A 20,401-nucleotide genomic window follows, 5' to 3' on the forward strand; every position below is an offset into this window, starting at 1 on the left:
ATGTCATGTGTTTGTCTAATGTTTTCACAAAAGATCACCCATATTATAAACACACAGATCATGCAACACTGATTCTCTGAGAAAAAACCCACAGAGCAGATTTCTGTTGTCTTATCGGTCCTCTACCATTTACAGCTGACACATCTGCTTGCTGTAACTTTGCCTACACAAGTACTTTTACAAAAAGAATACTACAAAAAGTGATTCTTATTTAAAACTCCTTATCTCTGCTTCTCTGATTTAAAATAAGTTTTTGATAGTGCAATCTGAGCTTTATATTAACAGTTTTGCTTCTGTTTCATAAGACATAAGATTGCAACACACAACAAAGAAAATCTCTTTCAAAAATAAGAAAATCTGGTATTTGTTTATATTTAAATAACATTTAACTCAAATCTCAAATTATAATTAATGTAGTGTAATGCATTTGTAATGTAATTGACAGTTATCTGAATAGGTACTTTAACCACTGAATGAAGTTACTAAAAATATTGGGCTATAACTACATTATTGGAAATACTGGCTAAAAAAAAAATCTCAGGTAGGACAACCCACATCAATCTTGAGTTTTACAGTGTTCAAAGGATCAAAACCATCGTATATGGCACAAACAAATCAAGTTGAACCGTCTCATCTACCAACTGCTTCCTTTAGCTAAAATTGTAACATTTAACATGCAAAATTTTATTTACTCTTACTAGTCCTCTCCCAAAGCAAATTTAAGCCACCAAGACCAACAAGAATGGCTTCCTCCTCTGCCGTTTTCCTGCATTGAACCCAAGTAACTTTGCAACTGAATTGTTATTGTCCAGAATACTCAGACCATGGCATTTTACTTGAAGATATTTTACTCTTCCTGTAGAAGACACAATGCAATAAGCACTATCTTGAAACTGCATCCTTTTCATCAACAGAATAAAGCTGCATTGTAATAACTAAAATCCACTAAAGCAGCATGGGCAATGGAAAAATATCATTCATATACTGAAAGAAACTAAAATTGTCACAGCCTGTATCTACTTCTTTTCCTGCCACAGACATTACTTTTGCAGCCGATAATTCGTATAATGAAACACAAACAGGTTACTGTATGTAACCTCCTCCCACTATTTAGGTAATACCTAACACGACCTCACCCAGAGCAGCAAAATCACTTGGTTTACTTCTGTCCTAATCAAAACTGTTCACCAAGTATGATATTAAACAGCATAAATTTTGCAATGGTTTTCTGATTGGGGTAATCAATATTGAGGCACTGATCCAGCTACTGCTGGCCCCAGTTCCTGTCATCCCATGATACGCGAGTCATCTTTCCTTGGGGAGCTCAGGCACCGGTGGAGTTGCCTGCCTGTTAACGTCAGCAACAAAACACAGCTCTGCTGCTGATGGGGTACTTATTATCAGTTGCCTTTAAAGTCTCCGTTCATGTCGCCCTGAGATGATGATACCAGTTCTGAAGATATGTAAACCGATTCTGTGAAGTGTAAATAGCTCCATTTATCCTTATCTTCTAACTCTGCTGCATGAAACATTAATTCTTACAACTCAGAGCATCACTTCCTTACATTTGCCAGATGGCTTGCAACACATTAAGTACACAGTAAGCAATTCCTTCATGAAAGTTACCCACAGCAAGAACATGTAACATGTAGGTTTGAAAAACCCTACATACATGGTCTGGACTCAGGCAGCCCTATCTTATTGTGCTACACATGTGCAAGGACTGCCATTTTCATTATGACAAAGACATTAATTACCAAACTTCTTGGTCCCTTCACAACTGCACAGTGTTACAACAAAGGAAACTGATCACCAAAGCTACATGCATCTACTTGTTTTCAGCCCCAGTGGGAATGAATGGCACGAGATATTGCTGCTCAGAGAGGTGCACTAGAGACCCCACTAACATACACAATCCCAGAGGAAGCACAAAGTACGCATTTTTATTTTCTAAAGATTTCTATTTTCAAGGGAAGATGACAGCCTGCTTAGAGGCCTTCAACAGAAAATGTTAGGTTTAAATACTAACAGAGCTGGATGTTTCACTCAAAGCTTTTTTGGGTTTTGGGTTTTTTGGGTTTGGTTTGGTTGGTTTTTGGTTTTGGTAGGAAAAAGTGTCATCTTTTTCTAACAAAAAATGTAAGCTGTACTGAGGAATTGACTAAGTCAAAACAGTACTAATGAATAATGACTCAGTGAGTTAACACAAATTCACACCAACATTCTTAAACAAGTTTTCTATTGCCGATGTGGTGATCTAGAACCACCTTCAGTGAACACTCAAAATATTAATAAAACTGGTTGTAGGTATGACACTTCCCTTAAACAACAATAGCTGCCTGGCAGAGGAGTGGATAATGTTGTCAAGAGGGAAAGGCAGCTGCCACACAGAGGGCAAGAATGAAAAATGCTTGATTACATCTGCTTTTATTTATTTCCTGTACCAGGCTCACATGCACACTTCGATACTGGAAGAACAGTGACACACAGGCAACACCATCCCGGAGTCTGGGCCAGGAAAATGATGTCTATCAGAAGCACCCCTTGCCCATTCCAAGAGGGCCCCCCAGCATCCCTCTGCAGTGCCAAACACCCAGCACAACCCCAGGGCTCCACAGCACAGGGAGGTGAACAGCAGTCCCTCCCTCATCAGTAGGCAACAGACTGTCATTCCTTCTGCACAGGCATGAGACAGGGTACACACTCACTGCAATAGTAAGCTCAAGCAGCCTTTATCCTGTGTTAGTAACATTTAAACTTCAGGAGATTATTGAGTCCTTAAAATATAAAAATTAAATCGTGTAATTATGGTGTCTCCTGGAGAGTTCATGTCAGTCATCACCAGAGTACAAGCCTCTGAATGGGAAGAGTTAACAAAATTATCTAATGGATTTCATGGAGAGTTTGGCAGCAAACTTTCAAAAATACATGAGTAAACCATGCCATTTTTGCCCCCCAAAAAAGAACTGTAAACTTACTGGTTCCACATAAAACATAAAAGGGCATAAAAGCCTTGAATAGATCTAGCTATTGTAGGTAAAATGCCAGCTGGTAACTAACAGATGTTGGATTTTATTTTAACTATGTGAAGCCATTCTTCCCGATCACAACACAATTTATATAAGTAGATAGATAAAGCAACTTTGAAGCAATAAAATCCCAATCAAGAAGATCTCACTTCATTATGATTAAAATAAAATATCCTGTCTTTAATATTTTATTATTTTGACTGCAATCCACCTTGGCCTCTTGAAATTGTCATTACTTTAATGGACATGAGACAAAGTCTTTTTATGCCACAAACTTCCCCTCCCCCCCCCCGCCCAAACAATTAAAGTATTGGCACTGCACATAACCAATTAAAACCCTTACTTTTGCAGCATAGCAGGTGAACAGGATTTCCAGTGCTAAAACATGGAAAATATGGCCCCAATTCAAAACTGCATTGATGCAAAAATTTGAGTTTCATGTGAGTAGTCACAATGAAGCAGATGTAGTCAACACTTTCAAATGAACTAAAATACTGAAGCCTGTACTAGTAGCTTAATAATGATTAATGTTACTTCTGTGGTCAAAACGTGACATTGCCTAAAACTAAAAAAAGCCCAAACAGACTGTGCCTCAAGAATACAAAATGTCATGGCTCTCATAAGATTACTTTTGCAACCTGAACATATAATCGTATCTACAAGAGTTTGTCTCCACTGCTTTATTTCTAAATTCTTAACATTTCTGCAAGCCAGTGATTTCCAAACACACTGCTAACAAAACTATCTTGCTTTAATGTTTGAGCTTGCTGCCCAGAGGATCTCTACTTGTCTCTCATGCTGCTTCCTCATTCAGCAATAGCTCATCTCACCATATACAGAACAGCCTAATATGCACCTAGGCTTTTGTGGGTGAAGGCAAAGCATTTTTCATAGCATTTTAGCATAGTAACACCTAATTAACACAGGCTAAGTATACCAACTGAATGGGGCCATACTACAGTAGATGCTAATGGCCACAGAACATAATTGTGCCTACTGCCACATCTCTAAAGAGGTCTGATTATCTCTGGCCACTATTTCTCTCTGAGGATGTGTCTGGATGGAAACACCTCACATTGTACAATATTTACCTATTTGTGACAACTGAACTACCTCCTCGACACAGGAGTACTATGTCCAACAATACCACATGAGTGGCTGGCATGGTTTAAGAGCAGCATTAATTCCTGGACTAGAAACAAACAAACAAAAAAGGCATTTAATTATCATGCAAAAAGTAAAGAATGTAAGGATATGACAGTTGCAAACCCACAGGGCCTGGTCTGCAGTGAAGGACATGATCAGTATTAACCCTGTTCTGCATCATTAAACATCTTGAGAGTCACAGTTCCACAAATAAAATAAAACCTATCTTCTCCTTTTTTTTTTTAACCTTTGGTAATTACATGAAAACGGCACATGGAGCTCTATCTCACGACTGTTCCTTCTGACTTTAAATACTACCTGAAAAAGCTTTGACTTTGGCTCTAAGCCCTGGCAGAAAGTAGGCTTTTTCAGCTAACAAGGGTCTGGAGGTTTTACAAGACCATGGGGGTTTTCAAAATGTTCTTCCACTTTTGCAATAGTCAAATTATTTCACCATGTGCCAGATTGAAAGCAGCATTTTATGGATTCCTTTTAAAATGTACTCATACTCTAAGGCTGCTTTAGGACATGCAAGCAGTTAATTAAGTACAAAGGCATAGTCTGTGTGATCTCTACTGTATTTTCATTATTCTGTAAAGGCCTTCCTGAGAAGGAGATGGGATTTTTTCCTAAAGGCAAAAGATCCACTAATGTGCTCCACTCTTAATTATTGAAACTTACCCCTGAGCTGTCACATTTTCCTAGCATGCATTTCTGCTCAGATTGTATTTCCATAGGTTTTGACAAGGCAAAAGGCTGCTACCATTACTAATGCAGTGACATGTACAGGCAAAATAATCACACCAGAATAAATTCATCCAACAGAGACACATGGACTGTCTAAAGAATCCACCAAACCACTGTCATGCATGGCAGACTCAAAGAGTTGTTATTCAGTTCTCTACAACTGGAGATACATGGAGAATATTTAATACCTGAGCAGGTATGTATGATCTGCCCTATCTCCTTTGTGCCTTCCTGGTGCAGCAACTTCACCAACAACCAGGTAACATTTTTTCCTTCTTACCCATCCAAGCAAAACCAGCACTAACCAAACAAGAAGTATCTGAGCATCCCTTCTGAAATAGCTCCACGGCTTAAAAGAGGCAGCTCCAACCATGGAAAATGCCTCACTCACATCCAAAATTCTGTATTTCTCATATATCTCATACACCAGCTTGCAGCTCACACAAATATTACAAGAACACCATCATATTTTAGACTGGCAGCAAAATCAAGGTCAAATCCTTTTTTTTTTATCATGTTGCTGCACTGTCCCACACAGGAAGCAAACAGGTGGAGTTTTTATTAACTAAAACATCCTGTAATTGAATTTAATAGCAAAATCTTTGGAGTTTTGAAGTGGACTGTGTTAACATGCCTATGCCTCAATAAAACCATAAATCTGCATGCTTTTACTCTGTACCTTATTTTGTATGTTTCATACCAAAGCCAGTAAAATAGTTTTTCAGCCTTTATGTGTGATTTCTAAACGAACTCAAAAAAGACCCCACGCTCTTTGAATACCTAGTTGATCACTAACACTGAAGTCCAAAACTTTAATTCATGGATGTATTTGAAAAGTGACACTTAAAAAAGCAACGTGAAGAGAAACACAGACATTTGTTTCACTTGCAAACAGCTCAAAGTCAACAGAAAAACAAAATTAAAATAAATACAGCAGTGCGCCACACTACAGTGTATGCCAAACAGACCACAGAGGAATGATCATATATGGTTTTGGTCTAAGTCACACACAGAAAGACTATTAAGCAAGGGCAGAGAGTTTATCACTAAGCAAGGGTGATTCCCTGTATTTCCCGTGAATTTTACAGAGCTATCTGAAGCTCAAAGAAGACTGACTGACTACAGGACACCAAAGGACAGTATCCGGCTTTCTGAAATACCCTCGAGGCAACAGCATGCTAACCTGTCTTGAGTCTGAAAGGCAACTTTCAAGGGACAGCTCCAAGGGAAGATCAACCATTGGCAGACACACTTAACGACCTGAAAAAGAATGCACCTCTCTCAGGGGGTGCTGTAACTCTACATCCTCTACCTCATGAAGGCAAAGGCCATGTTTCAGGTCTGCATGCCCAGAACTAGGTAGAGTATGATGCCTGTACTGTGAAGCGTTGAGCACGCTCTTCTTTTTTGTCTGAAATTCAAACCCATTGATTGATATGATACACTCCACTCCAATTCACTGAACTCAGGCTGTATCCAAAGAAGTCAGGGGAGCAGCAGCACTGCCATCCTGTAGCACCTTCCCAGTGAAACAACACCTCTGTTTAATGATGCTTGTAAGATTCCTTTACCACAGGGACTTTTCAGAATGTCATCCTTATTTTAAAATCCCAAATCCAGACTTCACAATTGAGAACTGATAATGGACTACCTCTAATTCTGAAAACCATCCTGTATGTGACCAGCAACAATAAGAAACTTATTTCTGCAGGAAGGTCTGCATTCTATATTGCACCCCTTATTACAAATTTATCATATTTTATAGGTAAAGTTATGCATATGAATATATGCACATGCAATACCAGTAAAGAGAACAGTCACCATTTTGAAACACATGTGTTTGAGAATGAGACCATCTCTTACTCCATGTAGTGAAGAAACTTCAAAATTCTTAGCAAAGTTATTCACAATTTCATTACATCCGATGTATGAACATTCCATTCATACAGTATTATTGTGTTTGCACGATGTCATAAATAAAACTTGAACAGAAAAAATGCACCTGACTCGAAGTTAGTATTTTTGCAGCATTCTAACAATTTTCTTTTAGGTACTGATTTGGAATATAATTTGTTATACCTAACCTAAATTTGCTGAATTGGGTATAGTGGTTTTGCTTTCTTGAAGACTCTTAGGAATAAATCTGGATACTACCAAATATACTCCCAAATAATGATAGATTCTTTGTTCATCAGGACTATGATATCCACCATTGTAACTGTATCAGAGTAAGAAATAACATTTCACTTAATTTTACAGCATATTATTATGCCAGGATATGACACTAAAGAAGCATCTTCCCAGCTTCAGGCAACTATGTTTGTTAGTATCATGAAGCCTTGACTGATCTGAAATTACTGGTATTGTATAGAAAAAGCATTGTCGTATTTTTACTCCCATTGCTCTCTGTGTAACGTTGCAACTTCTCACCTTTTTCTTTCCTTTAATATGATTATGTTTATAGGATATACCCTTTATGGATTTAGCAGTAAAGTTTCCTGAAACACTTGGAAACTTACCAATACATACAAAAAAGTCCAAACTATTTCTTCCAACACACAGAAAATTATCTCTATTACACTGCTTGGTCACCTTTCATTAGATTCCCTGGTTAAAAGTGGTAAAATGTAGAAGGAACAACTCCTTGTGAAATTCTGCAGACATTCACTAACCAGGCTGCCCAGCTCTTTCTCCCACAGCACTTGCCAAGTGTGTGACTCAGGCACCTCAGGGGATTATTCCGTGTTTCATGGATAATTTTTCTTTAACTAAGGATATTACTGACTTTCTAAATAATATCCCATCACTGAGTGGAGCCATACTCAACCTGATTTATTTAAGGACCACAGTCCAAAAGGGGCAGACATCCTTTTCACTCATTCAGATGGGGAGCACACTGGCCCCCTTATGGAAGACCTGGGTCACGGAAGACCATGATCCAGTATGTCAATGTTAAAATACATGGGAGCCTAAACCAGCAGGATTTGCTTCTCTTGGCGTGGACTTCAGCAGTTTGCCCTCTCAGTAACAATGGCTTACAGACCTAGAAAACCCTGAATCTGCTTTTTAGCTTTAGTACAGAATTAAGGAACTCCTTAGGTCCTACAGGTCAACGGCAGACAGATGATGCACTTTTGGAAGTGTACTTGTGTCAGCCTATGGAAAATACAGAAGTGCTCCCATTATACCATTGGTAGTGGGCAAGAGATTGCAAGACAACAAAGAGGGAAACACCTATCAGCAACTAAAAAGGATCAGTTTCAACCACTGTCCAGATATCTTCCACATATCAGTTATTTGCAAGTTGCTACACAGCATACACCTCTGCAGAACCTTTTGTAAAATTCCAGTTACATTGGATTTTCTTGTCTCAATTCCTCTGTCTTTGAAAAAAATAGAGAAAAAAAAGTGTATGTGCCCCTACATGGCATTTATTTGAATGAACAGGAAATCCAAAAATCTATTTTAACTAGGCAGCTATACTGAGGATAAATAGCGTGTCTCAAGGCTAGTGACAAATTAAAATAGAACATTGAGCTTTTTGAGAACATGAAGAATAATTCACACCAAGAGTGACAAGTGTGTACATTTTCAGGTTTAAAGACAAACTGGTTAAGTTCCAAGCTATAATGAGAATGCCACTCCAACCACAGAGCATCCCCAGTGTCACGCTGTAAAGCAGGGCCTGTCCTATTGTATACCTTCTAAATTTTACAGCCTTTGCATGCCCTGAGGGACCAGTCATTAAAAGGTCACTTCAGAAGTAAATTACCTTCTCCCTCTTGGGAAGTTTCTACAAAGTAAAAACCTAATGCTGACACCTCCCATGCAGCAGGGCATTTATTGTCTGCTCCAGAGAGGGCAAGCAGGGTTATGAATCTGATGGCAATAACAGAGGCACAAATCAGGAAACAGAGAAACGAGAGAATTTAACAGGAAAGGCTGGGAAGAATTCCTCTCTACCATGCACACTTCAGCTCTATCCATAAGCACAAATAATGGCACCAAACAAGGCTTCTCCTACCATGCCCTTCCTTCTCTAGATGTCTCTATAAAAGATGCTTCTGAAAACCAAAGTTTGCTAGGCGAATGATTAAAATCCTAGTCTTAATCACAAAACTAAACAGCAAATCACACTTGAAACATATGAGCAGGCACAGTAGACAAACATTTTCAAGAAAGCAAATTTCCATTAAAATGCCTTTCTTCTCGGTAAGCCTACTACTTGGGATAGATTCTCCTGATCAGAGTGAGATTCTAGGAACTCCTCCTCCTCCACAAAACTGGCATAATTGACAGAACTGCCTCTTTTAGCAAAAAAATAAGTAACCCTCTTATATAACTGCAACCATGTCCTGGATTTACTGAACTCTCTAACACCTGAAAACAAAGATTTAGAATGTGAAATACAAGCATTGAAATCCATTTCCTTTTCTCTCAAAAGAAATGCTAATTTATAAAGAACATCAAAAGAGCAATATTGTCTATAGATATCTCCCATATGCTCATTGTCATAATGTCGACATTTAGTAATTGAGTAGATTTGAATAGGCAATACAATTCAACTAGAACAAGCATAAGTTTGAACATGGCCATCAACATCCCTCAGTTTGGACAACCTGCCAGTAGACAGGAAAAAGAAAAGAATGAACACAAATTTGGTGCACAGTCCTGCAGTCTGGGAATATTCAGTAAGTACTGAGTAAAGTATTAAGCAAAACCAAACAACCACTTACATCAGATTTGGAGGACACATTTTCCTCCATGTCAGAATCACTGGGATCTACAATATCATCAAATGGTGGCAGAGAAGGCGTCTTCCTTTCCAGTGCATCATTTTCAATTTTGACTCTCCCCACCTTGAGCTGAGATTTATCCTTTGTCTGTTTTTTGTCAGCTGAACAAGTAAGAATCAGTGGTGGGGCAGTAGGAAAACTTTTAAATAATGAATCCGAGCTGGGTTTTTTTCTTTTTCTTGCAGAAGATTCATCAGCGTCCAGCATAGAGGGCCTTTTTGTGAGAGTCTTCTTTTCTTGCTGCTGCCCACATGTTATGGTAAGGATGGGGGTATTTTCAGATTTTGGCTCCTTGGATATCGGTTTGGGTTCCTTGAAGGCCATCTTAGGAACCATTTTTTCATCTTTTAGTGGTTTGTTTTCTTTGGGTTTCTTAGAGGATTCTTTGGAAAATTTGTTATGTTCCCTGGAAGGTTCTTTGAAGGCACTTTTTTGTTCTTTTGAGTCTTTAGAAGTTTTTTCTTTGTGCTCCTTTGTTAACTTCTGGATCTTTGAAAAACTGTTACTGCTGCTGCTGCTATTTATGTTCAGGATCCTAGCTGGGTCCTGCAAAAAGATGCAAAATTTTACTTAAAAAAAAAAAGGAAGAACCCTTAAATCCTCAAAAGGTAGACACAATACAGACATAGTATTCATATTAAAAACTTGCAACTGCAGGTGAGTAACCAGGAATAGCAATAACTATATAAGAACAGATAGAAACCCTTACATTTGGTCAAAATATCTGTTACAAACTGGTGGAACATGAGCAGTTATCACTGCTTGTCAATATCTGCAACAAAAGTTAGTTTTTATCCTAGGCATTATACCAGTCCTTTTAAAAAACCTTGTAAGATTAACATAAAGGCAGTTTAGGAAATGTTTATCATCACCATTACCTGTGAGTAAAATAAAAACACAAAGAAAAATTAAGATATGAACATAAGATGTCAACAGAATTACTACAGGATCAGAGGAAAACACAATGACATTTCAGGCAAAGTTTGACTTCTCTACTGTGATCTTCCAGGTTTTGCCAGATCTTTTTCCTCATAAACAATAACAACTCTGGGTCCAGCCCAGTTATGGAAGATTTGATTGGACAGACAACAGTCACTGCCTTTTTATGGAAAACCTCCTAAAGCTGAAAAAGCTTCCTTCTTTGTAAATACTGGAGTCTCTACTGAGCCTTTAATTGTATTTTTTTTTTAATAGAACTGTTTTAAGTGAGAAGTGTTTCTCAGAATGTGGTGACTCAGAGGACCTATAAGAGAGACAAAACCAGAAGCAGCAGAGCAGTGTCATTCCTCACTCAGCTGAATTTGAGAAGTTGAAGTGGCAAGGAAAGTGGTCATCTGCAGCTAGAACGAGAAGGAATCATCCAGAATGGGTCATACAGGATCCTTTCTTCTGAGAATTAACACCTGGCAATCTTTAAAAGACAAGAACATTTCCAGCACTGCCCTCTTTCACTGAAACTGCCAGCAGCGGGCTCTCAGTATCTCAAAGACACCCAGTAGACTGCGCTGTTATAAACACTAAACCCAGTAGACTAACTGCACTGTTATAAACACTAAATACGTGTCCCACTCTATACAAGACAAGGTCCATTTTTATACTACTTCAAATCTGCAAAGCGACATTTCAATTTACAGGAACCTATGGTCGAGAAGTTTACACTGCTTACTTTCTTCCAGGCTGATTATAAGCATTTCTATCTGCATGTTACTCAGAAAGTGAGAAACTTTTAGAAAGAAACACATTAATGTGTATTGCATACACCCTTTTCCTTTACCTAGAATGGATGTGTATGTAGATGTGGTGTATCTGGCTGTCTAAAACTGCCACAGATTTACAGAACTGTAGAGAGGAAAACATATTCAGCTTGTCTTCCACCTTACCTAACCACCCTTTTACCCACAACACAGACAGAGCTGCAGAACTGCAGTAGAAAGTAAAGGACCAAAGCAGGACACAGCCAGCCTCATCCTCCACAAGGGCTGACTAATTTTAAAATAATGCACACAGTACAACTGCTCTGAAAAAAAACTATCCAAGAAAATGAAGCAGAATTAACATGCTAATGGAAGTCATGTCAATTAGAGGAGAAAAGAGGACTGAGACTACATCCACTGATGTGCTTCCTTGATCGTATATAGCTACTTATAATTTGTCCAATCAGGATGTGTTAAGTCAGTGTTTAATACTCTAGGACCTGAAAGGTCTACATGAAACATGTCTAGAATCTGCCATATCTTCCTTCTCCTCTGTAGCAATAGGTAGAAATAATTAAGTAAAAAAAATTACTTAGAAATGCTCTTCCTTTCTCATTATCTTATTTAGTGATACACTGAGTTTCCACACAGTGCTACATAAATTATTCAATTCCATGTTTTTATGAGATGCTTCTTGCATATGTACTGCAAATGTATTTTTGTGTCAGATTTGGTAAACTAACTGTATGTTTATATAACACATATATCAACATTAACATTGGCCAGAAGCGTCAACAATGAACAATACTATAATGACATTTGAATGTCTAAACATAAAGCACTTCCTCATTTCCCACACCAGCAATTAAAAAACAACAAAAAAAAGCACTTAGCACTCCTTGAGATGTTTTACTTGAGTCATAAGACCTTTCCTGGTGCTCTTCTTTAAGATCAGAAAAAAAAAAAGTTGACTATTTCCTTTGATGCAAGACCAGCACCAGAAGTTGACTTATGAACTAATTATTAATGCTTCTAGTGTCACATCACGTTCTATCATGCCAGAGCTGTGTTGCCCTGGGGAGGAATAAAACATGTGTCATTACTAAACTAGATAGAAAAAACATCTCTCTTACTGCTCTCCTTATGGCACATTATTTTACATATAGCACACGTATTTTACATTTCAGAAGGAGAGTCTCATTTTAGAGGTTTTCCAACAGATGAGGTCTGTGAAAATGGTTCTAGGGCACAGTACTATTAAAACCAAAAGAAACTTGAGATCTGTCATCTTTTCAATTTTAAAAGCAGACTTTTTTCCTCTTCCTACAACATGGAAGCTGATATTTTCATAGAAATCATAGTACAAATAAGTGACATAATTATGAGATATACCCCTCTTACATGCTCTCTTAGAATCACCCTTTCTTAAAGGCAGCCAACCCACTGCTTTTATATCTGCATTCATTTTCTAAGTAAAAAGAGTATCTTTTCTTATTTCCTTAATTTCTGCAATGACCCAAAAAGAAGCCAACAATAACACAGAGGAGACAGCAAGAGGAACATAAAATCTGTATGACAGAAAAAAGTCAAATTATATTCACCAGTAAGTTATATCAAACCTAATGATGAACACAGGATGCTGGTGGGGATGAAAGGTGGCTGAATATTGATATCATGTACAGCATAGATCTTAATGAAAATCAGAATGCACTTTCAAACCATTTTCTTATTTATCAGAATCTGACAGTGTGTTGAAATCTTTCTTTCTTTTCCACCTTAATAAGTGTTGCAAGAAATAAGAGTAAATTAAGTAAAACAAAACAGTCTTTTCTCAAGTTCATGCAAAAAACTGGGATCATGGGGTTTTGACAGGTAATATATCTGCACACCATAGCTTACATTCGTGTATTCATCAAATATGCAAGCAACCCAAGTCAACGTTAGCCTTTGGTATGTTGCATAACAAACAGCATGCAAAAGAATAATACAGGAACACAGGCATGTCAAAATACCTGCAGATATCATCTTAAGCCAAGTAACATCATGTACATACAGTATCTCAAGATTCATAGTACTGCTGTATGAAAGGGGCTAACATATCTTTAAAAATATGTATTTTAGAAAGCACAATAAAAATCTAAGATTTTATCAGCAAAGGAAGTCACTGTGCTACTGTGACTGGTGTACTCAATTCCTGCTCAGATTTTGGCCAACACAGCTCATGCTAAGGCCTGAGATGGATTCTGGGAACACACAGAGCATATTGTAGGCAAGACAGGTGGCCAAAAAAGGTAAAGGGCCATTACGCTGCCATGTTCACCTGGAAATTGCTATCTCCTGCAGCCATCATCTTTGGCAGTTTCATCACCATGTTCTAACTTACAGGAATTACATAAACCATACCTCCAATCTGAAAGGCATAAAGCATCAGTTTATCAGAAAAAGCCCAACTTTGACTACCAGCTGGACTGCTCAGGCTTTCACATTTCCCACTGTGAAACAGTGTGCCAACATTGTGACAGAGGAGGAAGGATAAGCACCCTCACACTCAGCTAGGTAACCTTATTTTTTTATGGATGCCAAGTGCATGGATTAAGAGTTACATGTCATAAACTAAGAAACTTTGTGATTTGGGAGGTGAATTCACTTTATAGACTAATCTGGGCAAAGGGAACCAACACTGTTTGTTGTGTTTTCGTATTTCTTAACGGGCTCATGAAATTAAGTTTAAATCACAGAGCACATTGTCCTGTAAATTTGAGAGACACAAATGGACTGTGATAGCTGCTCAATAGGTAACACATTTGCAGATTAAAACAATTCTGTAACTACAGGGCAAAAAATGCTGCTGAACTGTACACGTTACAGAGTTGGGTTCTGACTTCACACCACAAAATGTAACTCCCAATTTGTTTTAATGTGAGTTTGAATAAGCAGTAATTTCTGGATACCATTGCAAACCTCAATTGCTGACAGGCATTAGGAACCTAATTAAGAAATGGAGCATTTGGGAGGGGCGGAGGAAGAAGAGGGGCAGGAGCAGTTCATTATATTTTATGAAGTCATTAAATTGAGCACATTGGCATGGCCTTGTCAGTGTACTGTACTCTGAGTTCAGATTACAAATTTAGTACTAGTGATCATAAAAAAGTGCATTGTTTTCATTTTTAATTTTAAAATTTTATGCCTATTGAAATTATGTGTCCACATTAAGCCAGTGGACTAGAATTTGTCTCAAATACGCCTATTGCTCTCAAGAGGAAAAGAGAAGAAAGATATCTAAAAGTAATTCCTTTCCTAAAAGTAAAAGCAAATTCAAATTTCTGTTGAATACAAACTTGTTTATTATTGAATAACAACATTAGCTGATTGGGGGGAGGGGGGGAGGGTGTGAGGCAAAAAAACCAAGAAAGTGAACTACAATATTTTGAGAACCTCCAAAAATACTGTAGGGTAGGAGGTGAATTTACCTGCTTCCCACAAAAATTTACAAAACTTTCCACACTTCAACTTAGCCCAGCCCACCAAACTGTTATGATCAGACATCAGAAGAATCAGAAGCAGATGGAGAATTGCAAAGCTCACTGGTTTAACAGTGAAGGCCAACTGGGGGAGCATGAAACAACTTATGTTTTATCTGGCCACACACAGGAATAAGAGCTTTTGTTTTCTTTGTTTATAAAATAAATCTCATTTCATTACAGCTGATACTACAATTCATTGCAAAAGACATAATCATCCCCTCCAAAAACCTAACCAAGCTGCTTCTCTATTCTGTGCATGTAATATTTATATAATACAAACAGGCATAGTAATAGCACCGATTTAAAGCAACACAAGTATCTGCAGTCAGCCTGCAGCTATTCTTATATTCTGAAAAAATGCATAAAGTAAAAGTTTTCATACATGTCTGCCGGATATCTGTACTTCCAAGATTAAAGCTCTTGGTTTAGAATCAAAATACCAGGGCTCACTAATACCATCCCCATTAAATTAGATGAAAAAAATCACTTCAGAAATACAAACATCTCTACTTAATATATGTTTCAGAAGAGAATGTGACAGAAACTGACAGTTGTCTCTTACTTCATACCATATTGTATTCTTCATAAGTGAATGGTAAACCAAGAATACCACTTTGTTACAGTGGTTTTACTGTTGTTACTTAAATTCTTATCTAACCATAAAGTTTATGTGGTACTTTGCAGTGGCAAACAGATAAGCATAAGGTTCTGTTTTTCCCATACTTTAAGTTTAAAACTGACCTCAAAGTTAACTGTGGTATTCACAGACAAAACAAACCAAAACTAGGCCAAGCACATCAAAGGGTTATTGCTGCAGCAGAAAAATCCCAAACTCCCCCAGTGCAGACATCTGGAGTACACTTTTGGTACAAGCAACTTACGCCCAAGAACTATCAAGACTTTCCCAAGAATTATCAAGACTTTCCTGCAACTCTTATTCTAGAGGTATATTTAAATGAAATTTGGACACTGAAGTTTTTCCATCACTGGGGTTACTCCAAAAGACAAAAACAAAAATCTACTTGTACAGTTGCTGGAACTTTCCTACACTCCAACCAGAACAAAAATACTAAACACCAAAATTCAAGGCTTTTCAGCTCCAAGAACTTATTAAAAACCCCCAAACTTTACTGTTACACTAAACCTAAGGTTATCTTGTGTTTCCATTTCTCAAGAACAGCGTATGATTCTCAGCAAGGCAGATATTTACAAGTCTTTCTTTATGAGATAAAAGAACAACTGCTCTTAAGTGTGTGTTCCAAGTTGGACAGGCTGAACAGGAAAAATCAAATAGCCACATATTGGATATCCACATATTGGACTGACAAAACTAGTGTCTGAAAAAACACCTCTCCCCACTATTAAAAATTCTAGGGATGGAATCCTGAGATGTCATGCATGTCTAACCTCCTCAGGCTTGACTCACCTAACTGCATGCTATGGGCCAAACTCTGCAGATGTTTGAGTTGCTTCAGCAAGAAGTGACAGATTTCAAGCATTAGTTTATATGGCCTAGTGCAGCAAATACACGCTTCACACTGCTTCACTCCATCACACTCCACACTTGCCAGTTTTCCACATCAGACAGAAGTTCACTGTCTAAACGTGGTTTGGAAAATAACATCCCAGGTTAACACTTGCTTACAAAACGTTGAGAGATTCAGGACTTACCATGGTGTATGGTTACTAGGCAGAGCATTAGTACAGGACTCAGTATCATGTCAGTACCTCTTTGAAGTCCTTCTAGAGGTGTTTGGGTTGCTTATTGACGCAAGCCTCAGCACACCTCCTTTGGCATGCAAAGCAAGACATGGGTGAAACAACATTACAGCCAACTCTTTAGAAGTGATTGGAAAATGAACTCTAGAGAGCTACCTACCAACATCACAAGAACCCCTATCAGAGATGGAAAAGTGTGAGACCAACTCTTGTTTGGTATCCAAGTAGATGGAGGTACATCCTAGTCTAACCAGCAGCACCTTGCTGCAGCATCTGGTGTAGCCAGCTGCTTTTCTCTGAGGCGTTAAACACTCATTTTAGCATGCCAAAGTAAGCACCTTCAGTTTAATCCTCAGGTTATACCTCTGCTTCTCATGAGGAAAATAACCACACTTCCATATATTCTTTAAATGTTGCAAGACCACCTGCATTAGAGATTGTGAGGCACTGATGTACAATACACACCAGGCAGAAACATGTCAAAGAACATTTTTTGCCTGTCCTTGCTTATTATGTATCCCTACTATCTTTTCATAGGCATACCCTTAATTCATTACCTGACAATTCATGCAAGATATGAGATTTGGCATAGATAATGAACATGAAAGTTATTAATAAGAACTGGTATTGCTCCTTGCAGTACATGCACTGCAAGATTAAGTACCATAACTCAAATCGACAAGACGCTACAAAAGAAAATAAAAACCCAAACAATTTAACAGAACAAAGAAAAGGCTTGCGTTGCACTTCTTATCTGAATAAACAACAACATGTTGTTGAATAAACAACAACAATGCTATTTTCCCATAGCATTGGTTCATTTCATGTCAAGAAATTACCTGCTGTTTCAGAAAATTCATCTGTATTACTCAAGAGGTTCCTTGGACTATACCTTTTTACCATATTTTAAGTTGGGGATTCAATTTGATGTCCTAGAGACCAATAACACATTGCTGTCTTTGAAACATCTAGAAAAGAATTAACTTCTGGAATTTAAACAAAATAAAAAATCCTAAAGAACACAACTTCAAGTTTCACTCTACACAGTTATCCTTAAAAATGCTTAATAAATGAAATTATTATTATAGTATTATCTAGAGTCTTTACATTTCCATGGATCACACTTCCATCACTGTAATCCTCTAATACTACAAGAGACTATCACAATTCCTTCTGGAAAAGGAGGAAAACAATTTTACAGGCACGAAAACCAGAGAACCTTCACCGGCACTTGTTCTCATAGCCATCCTTGTACTGCAGTATTTTCACACGGCAAACAGTACGTACACAGCAAAGAAATATCAAGACCTGCTATCATTGGTCTACACTAAAAGATTGCAAAAAAACCTAGAATTTTTTAAATTAACTTAATTATCAGGAAAATCACCACTGGTTCAACTATCATCTAGTAAAATAAGTCTCACCTTTGGCCCATGAGATGATTTCTTCTTCACTTCAGAAAAAGACAGTGAGTTACTGGGAAGGCTGGGGAGATGAAGGCTCTGCCCTGAAGAAAACGATGTGCCATCTGACATTACCATCATCTGTCATAAAAGGGAAAGCATGTCAGTAAAACATTACCACCAACAACAGAGTATCAACTGCCTAGCAAATCACATTGGTAGGAGAATAAAAGTCCAACATAGCCATGTCAAACACATCTCAAGAGGGGATAGTTTAATGGAATCACACTGGTAATTAATTAATTTTCCCCAAGAGTCTGTTTTGCCCATGATATTAACCGGTAAGCAACCTCCCTGCCTGTGTCCTGACCCATGAACCTTCCCACCCTATCCTCTCCCCCTGCCCTGTTGAGGAGGCAGAGTGAGTTACCAGGGTTAGCCAAGGTTAACCCGCCACAAAGATACACTGTAAAAACAGACTGAGGTTTTAAAGTAAAAGCAGTATGTCTCTAATTCCAGCTTTTAACTTCAAGCTTCTGCGTTATCTAGAGTACAATAAACTGAGTGGCTTGTAAGCAAGCAGACAGTTTGCTACTAAAAGGGTCTAGCTCCCTTTCTTGATTTTAAAGACTTAAGTACAAACAGATCATTTCCAGAAAGCACACGTAAATCAGCCATTACTGAGCAGTTACCTGACATGTAAAGATTAATCCTTCCATCTGTGGGAAACCCAGCTACCATGTTGTCTTCTGCTCCAGTGTTGCTGTGCCTGGATTTTATGATTCCTACCACAGCCATTCATTTATCTATTGTTTCAAAGCTCTAAATGCCAAAGACGGCTTTACCTGCTGTCTGACAAGCCCTGCAAAGCTGGAAAGAAAATGCAGAGCTCTGCACCTGCAAGGAAACATCCCTCTCTTCCCACAAGCTCACATGCACAAAGTGGTGCTGGTTTTGTGGATGCCATATGTGGTTACCCTTGCCTCTTCAGACGACCAAAACATCCTCCGACTCAGGGGACAGGAATGAGCTGACCCATCGCATGCCTCAAGCACACTACATTAAAAATACTGGGAAATCAAGGATGTAGATATGTATATTCAAATGCTACCTCTCCAAGTCAGGATGATATTTTATTGCCTACAGCTTCCTGAAAACAGGATTTCAATTTTAAAAAAAATCTAAAAAAATTATTTAAACACCACTCCAAATGAATCTTGTCGCAGACCACTTTGCTCAAAAGATACATGGTAACCTGGGGAATATTAAGAGACATATCTAGGTAACAAAAATTACTTTTTATCAGCCTGTTTTCAACACTGTAGCTAGATTCCAAAGGCGGAAGAAGAAGACAATTAAGCTGTTCTAAACCAGAGCCTGCCAAAAGCCAAAGTCTGAAAAATCACCTGTCCAAGAGCAACGACGTTCTTCTTGTAATCATGGCAATGTTGATTGCAATTAGGTATTGTGAATCACAATAAGTGATCCTTTTGCTGGAAAAATACTTTTTAATCTCAACTTGCCAAGGCCTTTGGTTGCATTAAACTCAGCTGTATAAAAGAGAAGGCACAAGCTCACAAAGAACAATCACCCAGAAGGAAAATCTATAGCCACATGTGCACACCATAAACCTGCACAACAGGTAAAGAAAATGCATGTCTCCATCATTATTTTCTCTCATAGAGCATGTCAAATGGGTGTTAAATAATATTGTTCAATAAGTGAAACTCTGCAGTATTTTTTAAAGCCACAAATTTTTAAGAACATATCATTTGCATAATACCAAACAGTCATTCAGAAAAAGCAAAGTTACCCATTAGTTACAGAGTTTAGGCAGAAATTTTATTGCCCAAAGTAGTTTTGTTCATACATTCATATGACAAAAAAGATGCATATCCATGTGGAAGACAAATTTAGTCAGGAGAATCAGGGTTTGCCCTACCCTGAAATTAAAACCAAAGAAACAAAAACTTTGCCAAAATTCTTTCTCCTAATGTTGGAAGCTGCCATTTTCTCCCTGAAGCATAGAAGTCTGACTCACTGAAATAAACTCACTGAGGTTTAACCACTGCATAAATTTTCTTTTTAAAATTCAGAAGCATTGTAGTTTAGAAATATTCACATATTCATGATTGTACACAGGCATTCTTAGAAAGCTGACTATTTTTTAAAGTGCATGGACTTCTAAGATATCTGAGTTTCTGGCAAGTATTTGGACCATTAATAGTCTCCATATTACAGACTGTTTCAAAACAGGATCACAGTCTACAGAAAGATTTAGAGGGATGGAATGAACAGCGTTAGTACCATGTGAGGTCTGATTTGGTAAGTCCAGTTACACAC

At 37.9% G+C, this 20,401-nt stretch overlaps 1 protein-coding gene across 1 annotated transcript in view; it reads right to left on the reverse strand.

Annotated features, from left to right (window-relative positions):
• Positions 1-20,401, reverse strand: part of MLLT3 (MLLT3, super elongation complex subunit) — a 123,314-nt gene that overhangs the window by 27,163 nt on the left and 75,750 nt on the right. Inside the window, exons 6-7 of the mRNA XM_008630867.2 lie at positions 18,080-18,199; positions 9,659-10,264 (exon numbers count right to left, since the gene is read on the reverse strand). Coding sequence (XP_008629089.1) covers positions 9,659-10,264; positions 18,080-18,199 — 726 coding nt within the window. The remainder of the gene's footprint in view (positions 1-9,658; positions 10,265-18,079; positions 18,200-20,401) is intronic.

Source organism: Corvus brachyrhynchos, unplaced genomic scaffold, assembly GCF_000691975.1.
Source record: "Corvus brachyrhynchos isolate BGI_N302 unplaced genomic scaffold, ASM69197v1 scaffold93, whole genome shotgun sequence".
Taxonomy (NCBI): Eukaryota; Metazoa; Chordata; class Aves; order Passeriformes; family Corvidae; genus Corvus; species Corvus brachyrhynchos.